Below are 12,351 nucleotides of genomic sequence, written 5' to 3' on the forward strand. Positions count from 1 at the left end.
TGGAGAAGCACAGGAAGCAAGTCCGATCACCCCCGGCCGCCACCTCTGGTTATACGACTCCAGCCCAGGGGAGTTTCTAGGTCTGAAAAGGACCCGGGCTAAGCTGATGTCAGAACTGTTGGGACTCGGGGCTAGCTAGTCTTTTGGCTGTAGCTCCTGAGATTCTATCCGGGGCTACAACCAAAAGATCAGGGGCTATAGCCCCCTTAGCCCCCCCCTAGCAACGCCCCTGCTCCAGCCACTCCAAGCTCCGCCACGAAACTGTCTATCAATCTCCACTGAACAAAAAGACAGAAAGACTGGAGCACTCACAACCACCAAAAAAGCAGGAACAAATCCGGAAGGATGAAACTACCACATATTTATGGTTAATCTAGCTATGTGGAATATCAAAGGGGGCAACCAACCTGATAAAACTCAAAAAGAATCACAGTACCTCTGAAGACACCAGATAGATGTGGCCATGATTCAAGAAACTCATCTCCTTCCCAGCTATGAGAACAATTGGGCCCGCGACTGGGGATGCCACAGGTACTACTCATAATACTCCTCATTCGCGAGGGGAGTCGCTATCCTAATAAGTAAGAGGGTAAAGTTTAGATTCATCTCCTCAGAAAAAGACTCAGAGGGTAGAGCACTTCTCGTACGTGGAATACTGGAAGGAAAAGAAGTCGCCCTTGTCAACTCCTATGGCCAAACACTGATAGCGCTAACAATTTCAACTGGGTTATGACGCACCTCGAGTCCGCGGGGTCGGCCACAATCATCTGGGGAGGCGACCTCAACACACCACTTGACTCCCACAAAGATAAATCACAGAGTGCCAAGGCTCCGCCGTCCAAAGCCAGTCTCCAAATTCGAGCAATCTGTGACGCTTACAATCTGATCGATATCTGGCGACACACCCACTGGGAAACCAGAGACTTCTCTTTCCACTCATGGGTACACAACACAGACTCACGCCTGGACTACTTCGTAGTATCATCCCAGGCACACTTCCAATGGGGCCCATGCCGGATCCTCCCGAGGACCTTATCAGACCACTCTACTGTGACTCTCGAATGCAACCCAGACACCCGCAGGAAAAGCAGACTACAATGGAGATTTAAACCCGGATCCCTACAAGATCAAGTCTTCGCAGATGAATTGCGCAAAGAGCTGACCGCCTTCCTGGAAATAAATCAACCATCAGTCACATCCCCTGGCATACTTTGGGAGACCATGAAATGCTACATTAGAGGGGTATGCCTAGCGAAAGAACAGGGCAAATTGAAACTTATCCGTAGGGAACTAACCTCCAGCGAAACCAAACTGAAAGAATGGGAACTAAAATACATCCAATCGAGAGACCCTAGTTCCCTGGCCGCCCTTAAAAGGGAACTCGACAACTTCAGGGCAACAGCAGAAATAGAAATAAAGTTTCTGTCCCGAGGCCACAAAATCCGGCAATACGGTGAAGGCCAGAAACCTGGCGCCCTAATAGCACGACTAATCGCAGCAGAGAGGAAACCCACCCTAGTGGAAAGGATAAGAAACCAACAAGGAGAATTAGTCCACACAGAAGAAGGAATCATCAAAAAATTTCACACATATTACCAAGAGCTATACTGCACCAAATACACCGCAAACCAGGCAGAACTCTCCCAGTACCTAGACGATATTGAACTATATTGGACAGACAACGAGCTGAGAGAGATATTGAACGCCCCTATCTGCCTTGAGGAAATCCTCACGGCAATTAAAAACCTCCCCAACACGAAGGCTCCTGGACCCGACGGCCTGACTGGCGAATTCTACAAGGCCCATGCTCACCTCCTAGCCCCGCTGCTCCTACAAATGTACAAGGAGGCAATGGAATCCGGAACACTGCCCCCAACCCTGTGGCAATCAACCATGATCCTGCTGCACAAAACAGGAAAGCCACGCAAAGACTGCAGCTCATACAGGTCGATCTCTCTGATAAATTTAGACAATAAAATACTTGCCAAAATTCTAACCGCCAGACTCCTCCCGCTGATGCCAGGCCTAGTCATAGCAGACCAAAATGGCTTCATACCCGGACGCAACACCTCCTTTGGGATTAGGAGAATGTTTGGAGCAATGACGGCACTCGACCCCGAGACGCAGGCAATAGCTGCATTGTTGGACGCAGAAAAAGCGTTCGACTCGATCGAATGGCCCTTCCTATTTGAGGATCTACGCCGCATGGGACTAGGCACCTACTACCTTAAACTCGTAGCACTGCTGTACAAAGACCCGACCTCCATCATCAACATGGGAAACACCAAATCCCTAGAAATACAACTAGAAAGAGGAACCAGACAAGGTTGCCCACTATCAGCAGTCCTCTTTGCGTTAGTGATGGAACCCCTGGCGTCAGACCCCGCCATCTACAGAGAGGCCTCTCAATCAGACCCCATAGGTTGGTGGTCTCCCTCTACGCGGATGATATCGCCCTCTTCGTACACAATCCGGCAGACAACTTAAACCCAATCATGCGAGCAATAATCAAGTTCAGCAATTTTTCAGGACTGAAGATCAACCTCTCCAAATCCATTATATTCCCCCTAACTGAGGCCACAACAACATTTGCAGACGACTTTGGATTCAACTGGCAATCATCGAAAGTCAGATACCTCGGTATCTCACTATCCAGATCCCACGCGGACGTCATGCAGGACAACTACGGAACAACGATGGGAATGCTGCAAAGTAAAGTGGATAGATGGAAACTCCTCCCACTCACACTGTGGGGCCGCGTTTCACTAGTGAAGATGGTGATCCTTCCCAAGCTTTTATACCTCTTCACAAATATCCCTATTCTACTACCACAGCAATTTCTAAAACGCATCCGAAGCTTAATACTCGACTTGGTGTGGGCCGGCAAAGTGGCGAGAGTAGCATACTCTATACTCATACAACCTGTGAGGAAGGGAGGCCTGGCATTACCCTATCCGGAGCGATACTACTGGGCCGCCCAAGCCCAATTCCTGGTACACTGGTATGCTACAGACTTCATCAGACCTCACGTTCAGATCGAACGGGCGCTGGCAATGCCCTTTCTCCTCAGAACGCTAATTCTGGGTAACCTCCACGTGCCCCACAATACGCTTAACATTGTCCAGGTTACATACACTATCTGGAAAAGGATCGCATTAAGAAGCAACATCCAGACGAGGTTTCTCTCTTAATTCCAGCGAGATTCATAACAGGACTCCCCCTAACCACAGAGAGAACCTACCTGAACTGGACAGACAAGCTGCAAAGAAAAACACTCGAAGATCTCTTTGTCGAGAGCACATTCATCACCCCACAACAAGCCAGAGAAAAAGGAGACAATAATGCCCTGGACTTATTCATATACTTTAGACTCCGCCACACACTACAAAGCACGCTGCCCATGTTCACTCGACAGCCACCGACGTGGCAACTGCTCCACAGAGTAATCCAATCACAAGGCAATGGAAGGCTGGTATCGGAAATTTATAGAACACTACTGAATGACATAGCGCCCACCCCCCAAGCACCAAAAAAGAGATTGGAAAGAACCATACAAATCACAATAACAGATGAAGATTGGTCGTACATCGCTCATGAAACACAAAAGGTCTCGCTGAATACACGGTATAGACAAATACACTTCAACTTTATTCACCAAATATACTGCACACCGGCAAAACTACATTTGCAACGGCCAGCGACCCCCAGCAACATGTGACAGATGTAAAGCTCCAGTGGCAGACTTCCTCCACTTAGCATGGACGTGCCCAAGCATAGCGCTCTTCTGGGAACTAGTACTGGAGAAAATCTCTGCAATCCTTGGAACCCGGTTGGAGTTGGACCCGGTCCTGGCACTACTAGGTCTAACTAAACACCTCCTGCCCGTCGGCCGTAAGCTGACAGACCTACTACTAGTCCTAGCAAGAAGAAGAGTCGCAATGAACTGGGGTCGAGGACCACCTCCTAACCTGCAAGACTGGCTGAAAGACGTGACTTATAGTCAGGACGTGGAGACAAACTTCATAAAGACCCTGCCACTCCACGCAAAGCCACCAGACATCTGGGCCCCATACATTGCATATCTGATGTCTACCGCTGACTCTAACTCATCGAGAAGCCCGTCCCCAGAGCCTGCTCCTCAAGAATGCTAAACCAACAGAATCGTGGTCTGAGAAAAATGAACTGAATCGCTCCTTGGCGGAACTGACAGCTACATGACTGGAGAGGAGGTGCCGGGGGTGGCGGGTGGCCAAGGGGGAGCGGGGACGCAACCTATGCATTGTGTTTACTGAGTTGGTGTTATGTAAAAAAACAAAAATAAAGGTTTAAAAATAAAATCAGGCTCTTACATGCAGATGGGATTCCAGTCCACTTCTACTAGGAAGATTGTCTTATCCACTCACAGTCTACTGTCCGGGGCGATAGAGCATCCAGAGAGCCGGTGCTCGGCTCCTGGAGGACGGAGGTTTCTTGAATTACAATAAGTCTTCACTGATTCCTTGTGCACAGCTGGAAAACATCAGGACATACTTCTACACAGGTCGGGGAATGTCTTCCTACCAGATAAGAGGGCCATGAAACTCCAAACCTGCATAAGGGAACGATTGGAGATCTCTTTGAATCCAGGTCAGCAGTGGATACAGGTGCCGCGGTAGATAGTGCCTGTTGTTTTTCTGGTCCCATGGACAAATGCACACCAGGATCCCTTGGTTAGACGCCAGTACTCAGACTTCAGAAACGAATTGGTAAATGTCCCAGTATCACTACAGATCAGTAGAACTGTATGGTGGTGGCTAAGCTCCACCATCCTTCTGAAAGGAGAGGATCTGAGCTCTCCCTTGCCACTGTTATGAACAACAGGTACAAGAACAGTTCCCTCTGGCATTCAGGACTTCTCTGATAGTCGCAGCCTATACGGCTCATCTCGGCTTTGCCTCTAGCAGATGTCACATTGTCCAGGGGCTTCCCTGCTTACGTTCTTCTCTCTCTAGGGTTGTAGGTCAAAGGATCGACAACCAAAGGATCGAATGGTCAAAGGGTCGACACCAAAGGCCCGAAAACAAAAGGATTTAATTTTTTTTTGTTTTTTTTTTACATTTTTTTTGGGGGGGTCCCCTCCAACCCCCGTTTTTTTGTGGTAAAAAACACTTTTTTCCATAAACGAAAACCCCCAAAAAAATGTAATTTAAAAAAAAATGTGATCCTTTTGTTTTCAGTTCTTTGGTGTCGATCCTTTGACCATTCGACCCTTTGTAGTCGACCCTTTGACCGGACACCTCTCTCTACCTGTGCTTCGCCTCTCCTCTGCATGCTTCAGTCTACTCATCTGTCATATGCACATCTCTCCTTAAAGAGACATATCCTTGTCCTTGCACATAATGAGGTATTTTAGTTTTGTCTTCAGCCACTTCTCTGGATCTTATAATGTTCCTCACATTTGATAGTCCCATATATTCTACGATGCTGGATGGTCTGAGGGAGTTCCTCACAGGAACTGGACTACTTGTCCCCAAAGAGGGATTCTATCCCAGTGAGTTGCCCCTAGCCCAGACTCCGGGGGAGGGTCTTGTGGGGTGGGCTCACCTCCCTAGCCTCAAAGGGAGAGACTCCCACTTGGGAAGAAGGGCTGTATACCCTCAATTCGTCACAGATGTCATAAAACATCATCGTAATTTCAAGGACTGGAAGGACTCATTAATTGAGTACCTAGTACCTTTTGGGAACTATAGAACTCTTACATTTAAAAAGAGTCGTTGCATATGTAAATAGTGTGTAGTGGACAATCTCATTAGTTCTGGTCTCATGAAGAATTTCAAATGAAATATGTTGATTGAAGGAATGAAACATGTTAGGTTGTGATATATAATTAATTAATCATTGTTGTTGAGAAACAGATGACAATAATTAACCAATTTCAATGCTTGAGAAAACGTGTTATATAGCTCAAGATAAAATATTGGCTTGTATTGTAAATAGGTCCTGAGTAAAGTAAGACTACTAATTGGATATGTTTACATTGTAAATGTGTTTATAGAAGGTGTGGAAAGAATTAAAAATTATTTTGTGAATAACACAAAAATCAGAGAAAGTTCATTCCAGAAGACTGATATGCTTCGCCTACGCCCACCATCTCATCATTACCAGATTTAGATGCCTCAGACCCGGTGGGGCCAGCTTCTCGGTCATTGACGACAAGCTCTGGAATTCCATGCCACCTGCCCTGCGATTTGCACCTTTGGAAAACACCTGAAAACATGTCTCTTTATTTTGGGCTTTTGCCCCTTGACCTAAAATCTCTGTCTCTGTCGTGCAACCAGTGCCTCGGTGCCTGTGGGCTCAGCGCGCTCCTATACATGTAAAATTAAATACAAATCAATAAAGACATATATTTGTATGAATAATGTATTAGATAGTTAGAGTTCCGTTTAGCTATCGAGTAGTTTCACATAGACCAACTCTATGTATTTTTCTATGAAGGCTTTAATGCGATAAAAACAATAAATGTGTATTTTGTGACTGGGACCTCCTGGGTTGAGCAAATGGATGGGTTGTGTATGTATGTTTTAAGTTATTGTCTAGGGGTAGCCCTTCAATATGAACCCTAGCGTCTCTCCATAATTAATCTTGTTTCTTCTGGAGTTGGACAGGCATTTAAATTGGATGAAACTGACAGAGATAGTGAGGGCGGTCTAACACTTCCATCCCTTACTAGAGGGGTCTGCGGTCTGAATGAAGACACTGTTCTATGTGAATAGACACAGGTGGTACCAGATCCTTCTCCCTTGAAGAGCTAGCCTCATAGCTGATTACCTGGGTGAAATGCCAGGTTCGCTTGATGTGGTACCCCAAATCCCAGGGGTAGAAAACATCCCAGGAGACAACCCAAGCAGGATTTTGACTGAACTGTTCCTTGATCCAAGTTTTTTAGACGTTTTGTGCCCATTTTGGCTTGGCCAAGATAGACTTCCTTTGTGTCGTGCCTTCGACTCAAGTATTCCATCTCGGCTTATATCCCCCATGCAGAGAAATATGCAATCTCCTTCAGAGGGCCTCTATCACTTGCCTTTCCTCTCATTCCTCATCTCATGAAGCTCCTGCAGAAGGTCCATTTGGGAAAAGCAAGGGTGATACTCATCCCTTTGCTGGAGGAAGAGTTTAGTTCTCCTCCTTCACGCCTTGTTTCCCGGAAATAATTGTCCCTCTTTCACACTAGCCACTTACTTGGCCAAATCTGCAGCAACAGATTCGGCTCAGACTCAATTCGTCTGCATGATGTCTGAAGGGAGGGGTCTACAAGAGAGATATTACAGTAGCGGTAGCTTCAAGAGACCTTTCACCATCAGGACATATCCTTGTCACTTGACTTCATTCTCCAGATGCTGTTCCAGGAATGACTTGGTTCCTTTGTCCTGAGATCTACTAATTATTTTCAATTTTCTCCATAATGGTTATAACGTGTACCTGTTGGTTGTCTCCTAAAGGGGTCCAACTAGCTGGTCTTTCAAGAACCCGGGACTAGCATCTTAGGGACTAAGTTATATGCCACCCACCCCGGAAGAGCTTTGAGATTTTTGGACCAAGATCAGGCCACCATTCACTTCCTGGGATCTCCCTTTGGCTAAAAGTGTACATTGTGTTTTGTTGAACATTGTCATACTCTTTGCCTAAAATAACAGTAGTACCCCTGTAAAGCATTGCCATAGGTGACAAACATATGCCAGAATTGCCACTTTAAAACATTTTCTTGCCCTCTTTTCGAAAAGTATGCCAATAAGGTCCCTGCTAAATATGTTCCTGCTTTCTTTGCCCAACACATGCCAGTAATGCTGCTGTAAAACATTGCAGTGCTTTCCTGGCCCAAACTATGCCATTAATGTCCAGAAGTTTCATGCTCTCTGCTCTCTGTGACCAAGATATGCCAGTAATGCCCCAGTACAACTTTGTAATGCTCATCTTGCCCAAAGTATGCCAGTAATGCCTCATCCATATTGAGCAATATATAACAAAACAAAAGAGGTGATTAGATGCAAGGTTTAGAATTAATCTTAACCTCTGGCATTGCTCTGGGCAACCCTCCAGACCATCATTATTTACCTGCCAAGCCATTACAAAAGGGGAAAGACCATTTGCAAATCAAGCTTGATCCCACCCCAAAAGGGGTAGTCCAGCCCGAACTGCTAGGTCACATCCCTTCTGCACAAGACCACAAGCATCCTCAGATATGTTTCAGCCTATTTGGGACTCATCAGTGAGGAGTAGCTTGGGTCTCTAGGCCCAGCAGGGGCGTAACCCACGTCTGCGCATACCCGTCCCACTTGGGTGACTATAGCAAAACAAAAGAGGTGATGGCTGGAAGGTTTAGAATTAGTCTTAACCTCTGGTACTGCTCTGGTCAATACTCCAGACCGTCCTTCTTTACCTGCCAAGCTATTACAAAAGGACAAAGACCCTGTGCAAATCAGACTTGGTCCCACCCCAAAAGTGGCAGTCCAGCATGAACTGCTTAGTCACATACCTTCTGCACAAGACCACACGCACCCCAAGACATGTTTGGGCCTCAAAGAGCAAAATATGACAGACATGACCTGTAAAATGCATCTCCCGGTGCGTGGTGGGCCCCCTCCATTGCCAATTCATTTAACTGTTGGATTCCACATCCATTTTTGTCTGGGGAGTTGTGCCTAAAGGATTTGTTGAACTCATGACCCAGTTGTAATATTTTGGTGGTTTATAAAGTGCTTCATACTAGCTACTTCCAGATGGTAAGCTTTGTAGTAATCGGAGTCCCCTTAATTACCCCTCTACTGGTACTCGATTTATCGACCTCAAGAGGATCAAGGGCTCAGTTGGCTTGACCGAGGCACTTGCCCATGTCTCACAGCATTGGGCACTTTGCCCTTGAGTTGCCCTGTACAGAATATGTCCTGGGAGTCAGGCGTTAGAGATTGTAAACCAGCCTAGTGTGCAGCTAGGAAGAATTGGAAGGCAGTGTTGTGGCCTGTCAACTAGACTAGGGAATGGCTAGGCAGCGAAAGAAAGCTTGTCCATTGGCTGTGAACCAGTCTATGGGAGCGCTTACACCGCCCCAGAGAGCATTAGTTATAAGCTGTGGGAATGCCAATAGACAGACTGAAGAGCCATTCTTTCTTGTTCTTTGAAAGATGAGCACAACATTGATTTGCATTATAGATTTCTGATGCAGGAATTGTCTATATATTTCAGGAACAAATTTACAGACACTTGGGACAACTGACAAACATGCTGGGGAACTTGCAGAAGTGGGCAGCCGAAGAAAACAGGACTGCATCAGAGCTAGTGGTAAGAGGAATGGTGCCTTCTAAATATGTACACAAAGGGGCAGACAGAGGCTGGATGCATGAGATTGATATGTATGTATCCTTCCCCCAACAAAATAGGCCCATGTCCCCGAGGCCTACCGGGGAAAGTCCCGGTGTCCCGCTGGGCCTGTCCAGGCCTGGAAGAGCAACACCAGGGCGTCTTTCCAAGTGCAAGAAGCAACTGGGGGAAGGAGACGTGAAACGCCCTGAGTGACACAAAGAGACATCGAAGGGATCTAATGAGTATAGGGGAGAGGTAAGGTTTGAGGTCTGTCACCACCATCTCAGAGGTGAAAGTGAGAGGTTAAAGAGATCCCAGAAGCGTCAAAGCTGGAGGTGACAGGCACGAGAGATCCCCACAGAGTCATCCCATAGGACAGATCGAGAGGTGAGAGGCATGAAGGTTTCTCTGAGAGTCACAAGGGTCAGAGCTGGAGGTGAGGCATTGTCGGAATCGAAATAATATTATACCTCCTATCGCATTGTTTGAATGTGTGTTGGTCTACGCCAAGTTGTCTAAAATATTGTGTAAATAGATTCCGCAGCAAGGTCTTGACCTTAATGTACTGTGTAAATCGCCATCTTGGATTTAGCCGCCATTTTAGGTTCTCTTGTAGTGTGGAAGTCACCCTGAACATCAAAATGGAGGCCGAATGGTATTTCGAGTGGGATTCTGGCCGTTGTGACCTCTGCACACATGAATAAGTAATACGCCTGCAGGCCACTTGTTGGGGTCGCGAACTGAGACCTTGTCCTATCCCTGACCTATGTGTAAATGAGCAACTGTATCAGCGGAACTGATCAAAATGCATACATTATGGGATCGACCTGGCAACGAACTCTAGGCCTGGTTCTAAGAATGGTTAACCCGCGAGGGGGTTGGCCAGAGCTGGATAAAAAGTATAAAAACCTGAGTATCCCAATGTACGGTCTCTCACACTAATGCAGCGAACTACCGTTGAAAGTTCGTTCTGTTATTCTGAGAGCCGAATAGCTATCCGTTTGTCAATTGACTTTTGGTAATTGTTGTAGCTTTTGAATAAAGCACTTTGTATGTTCTTTGTAACCTGTGTTGGTGTGTTTCCTTTGGGCTTCCCGGCCTCCTATCAATTTCTCTGTTTCCACAGTTGGCGCCCGAATAGGGACCCTCAAGATTGATGGCGGATCATTGAAGGTTGACGCAGACTATCAAACCGGGATCGGACGGTGTGATTCTGCGGGCCCGACCGATCGAGACGCGATACCTCGGCAGCGCTGCACGATCCGAACCTTGGACGATAGTCGTGTGGTCTGACACGGCATCTTGACGAGGGTCCAATTTTGAGGCGGCCAGATTTGCCGAAACCACCAAACACAAGGTAAAATTCTTTAGGTAAGTTCTTTGGTAAACCGTACGGTCCTCCTTAGGTTTGGTCAGGTGCAGTCGTGACCCGGCTCTTAATTTAACCCTGACAATTTGAATTTGGCGTATTGTATCTGCAGACACAATTATTGACCAGGTAACACCAATTTTTTGTGAAATGCCTGGGAAATTGTCTAGCTGCTTTAGGGCTCTGTTCCGCAGCGATCAACAATCCTTGGAATTTAGCCACCGGGCACCACAGGAGGGGTCGCCGGCGTGTACTATTGTGATGCTGGAAATGCATCAGAGGGACAGGGTCTCTGAATCCTTGTCCTTTACTGCTTTTTATCGTGTGTTCTGTCATGTTTTCTGCCCAGGAGTCCATGAGGGACTCCTGGCAGTGCAGCTCTCTCTTTTGGTTTGGTGAACAGACCCATGGGATACCCTTATGGCACCCATGGGTAGGGGTACAACCCTGTGCCCCTAGTGTATGTTTTTGGGCACCTGTGGTTGGCCCACAGAGCAGGGTATGGGCTGGTGGCAGCTCCATGCTGAATTTGACAGGTGCTCTGGGTGTCCTCCATTTTGGGATACCCAGGCCCTGCCATTGGGATCAGTTGATTCCTGATAGGAAACAAGATGGCCCCTGTGGCCTCTTGCTTTCTATTGCCTGTTACCTTGTTTTCCCAAAGTCCTGGGAAGCCCTGACTCTGTCCCTTCCCCCTGACTGGCTGTTGGGTGGAAGTTCCATATATGGTGTTGTTGTGAAGGCCCAGCTAGACTGACTGGAGCCTTCCCAGTGACTGTATGTTGTGGGTACCTCCTCTGGGTGGGACCTGGGTGAATGGAGTGTGTGACCAATATACACTCCTTGTTGTGGTTGTCTGGTTTCTGGCATGAGAGACAAAGACTGAGACAGCCCTGCCCGAAACTGGCCTGAATGCAGTGTGTAGTGTTGAATGGCTGGGTACTTGTCCCAATCCACATTCCTTGTTGTGAGTGTCTGAAAGGGAGGAGTGTGGCCTGAATGCACTGTGTGCCTGATTGGCTGACTGACTGCAGTGTGGATGAGAGACAGAATAGTATATCTGGGGACCTCTCACCACTGGTAATGGGTTCAGGGAACGTTCAGAAGCGTTCAGAAGCATTCTGGAGCTGAGTCTCCACTCTAAGAGTAACTGGAACTGCTGATCCTCGACGTCCAGCTGGAAGAAGAAGAAGACTTGCTGTTGCATTTGCTTCGACCGATCCGAAGGCTGCCGAAATCGTCGAAGACTGACCCGAGAGAGGACCTGGTAAGGCGCCCTCTTCCCGTGCTCCGAGGGACCATCGAGCACCGCTCCATCTTCGCCGAAGCGCCCTGGAAGACAGACCCTCGAAAGGCTGCCGACCCGAGACGGGACCGCCGAGGAGATCGAAGTGAAGCACCCGGACATCGCTGCCGTCGAAGTCCATTGCCGTCGACCAGGGTTCGCAGGTTTGTGTAACCGCTGGAGGCCCGTCGAAGTTGTGTTGCCCAGCCGTGGGAACCACTTGACGCCGTGCCGCCGACGACCGGAGCCGTCCGCTCCTTTGCCTAAGAACATTCGAATCAAAGGACTCCCTCGTCCGCATCGTCGACCGCTTTATCCTGCCGGAGAAAGTCGAGAACGACCAACGCGCTGAGGAGAA

At 47.6% G+C, this 12,351-nt stretch overlaps 1 protein-coding gene across 1 annotated transcript in view; it reads left to right on the forward strand.

The window, feature by feature from the left end:
* Positions 1-2,495: 2,495 nt before the first annotated feature.
* LOC138520507 (E3 ubiquitin-protein ligase TRIM39-like) overlaps positions 2,496-12,351 on the forward strand; it is a 115,212-nt gene continuing 105,356 nt past the window's right edge. Inside the window, exon 1 of the mRNA XM_069632862.1 lies at positions 2,496-2,627. Coding sequence (XP_069488963.1) covers positions 2,496-2,627 — 132 coding nt within the window. The remainder of the gene's footprint in view (positions 2,628-12,351) is intronic.

Source organism: Ambystoma mexicanum, chromosome 13 (assembly GCF_040938575.1).
Source record: "Ambystoma mexicanum isolate Mex_15411 chromosome 13, UKY_AmexF1_1, whole genome shotgun sequence".
Lineage (NCBI taxonomy): Eukaryota > Metazoa > Chordata > Amphibia > Caudata > Ambystomatidae > Ambystoma > Ambystoma mexicanum.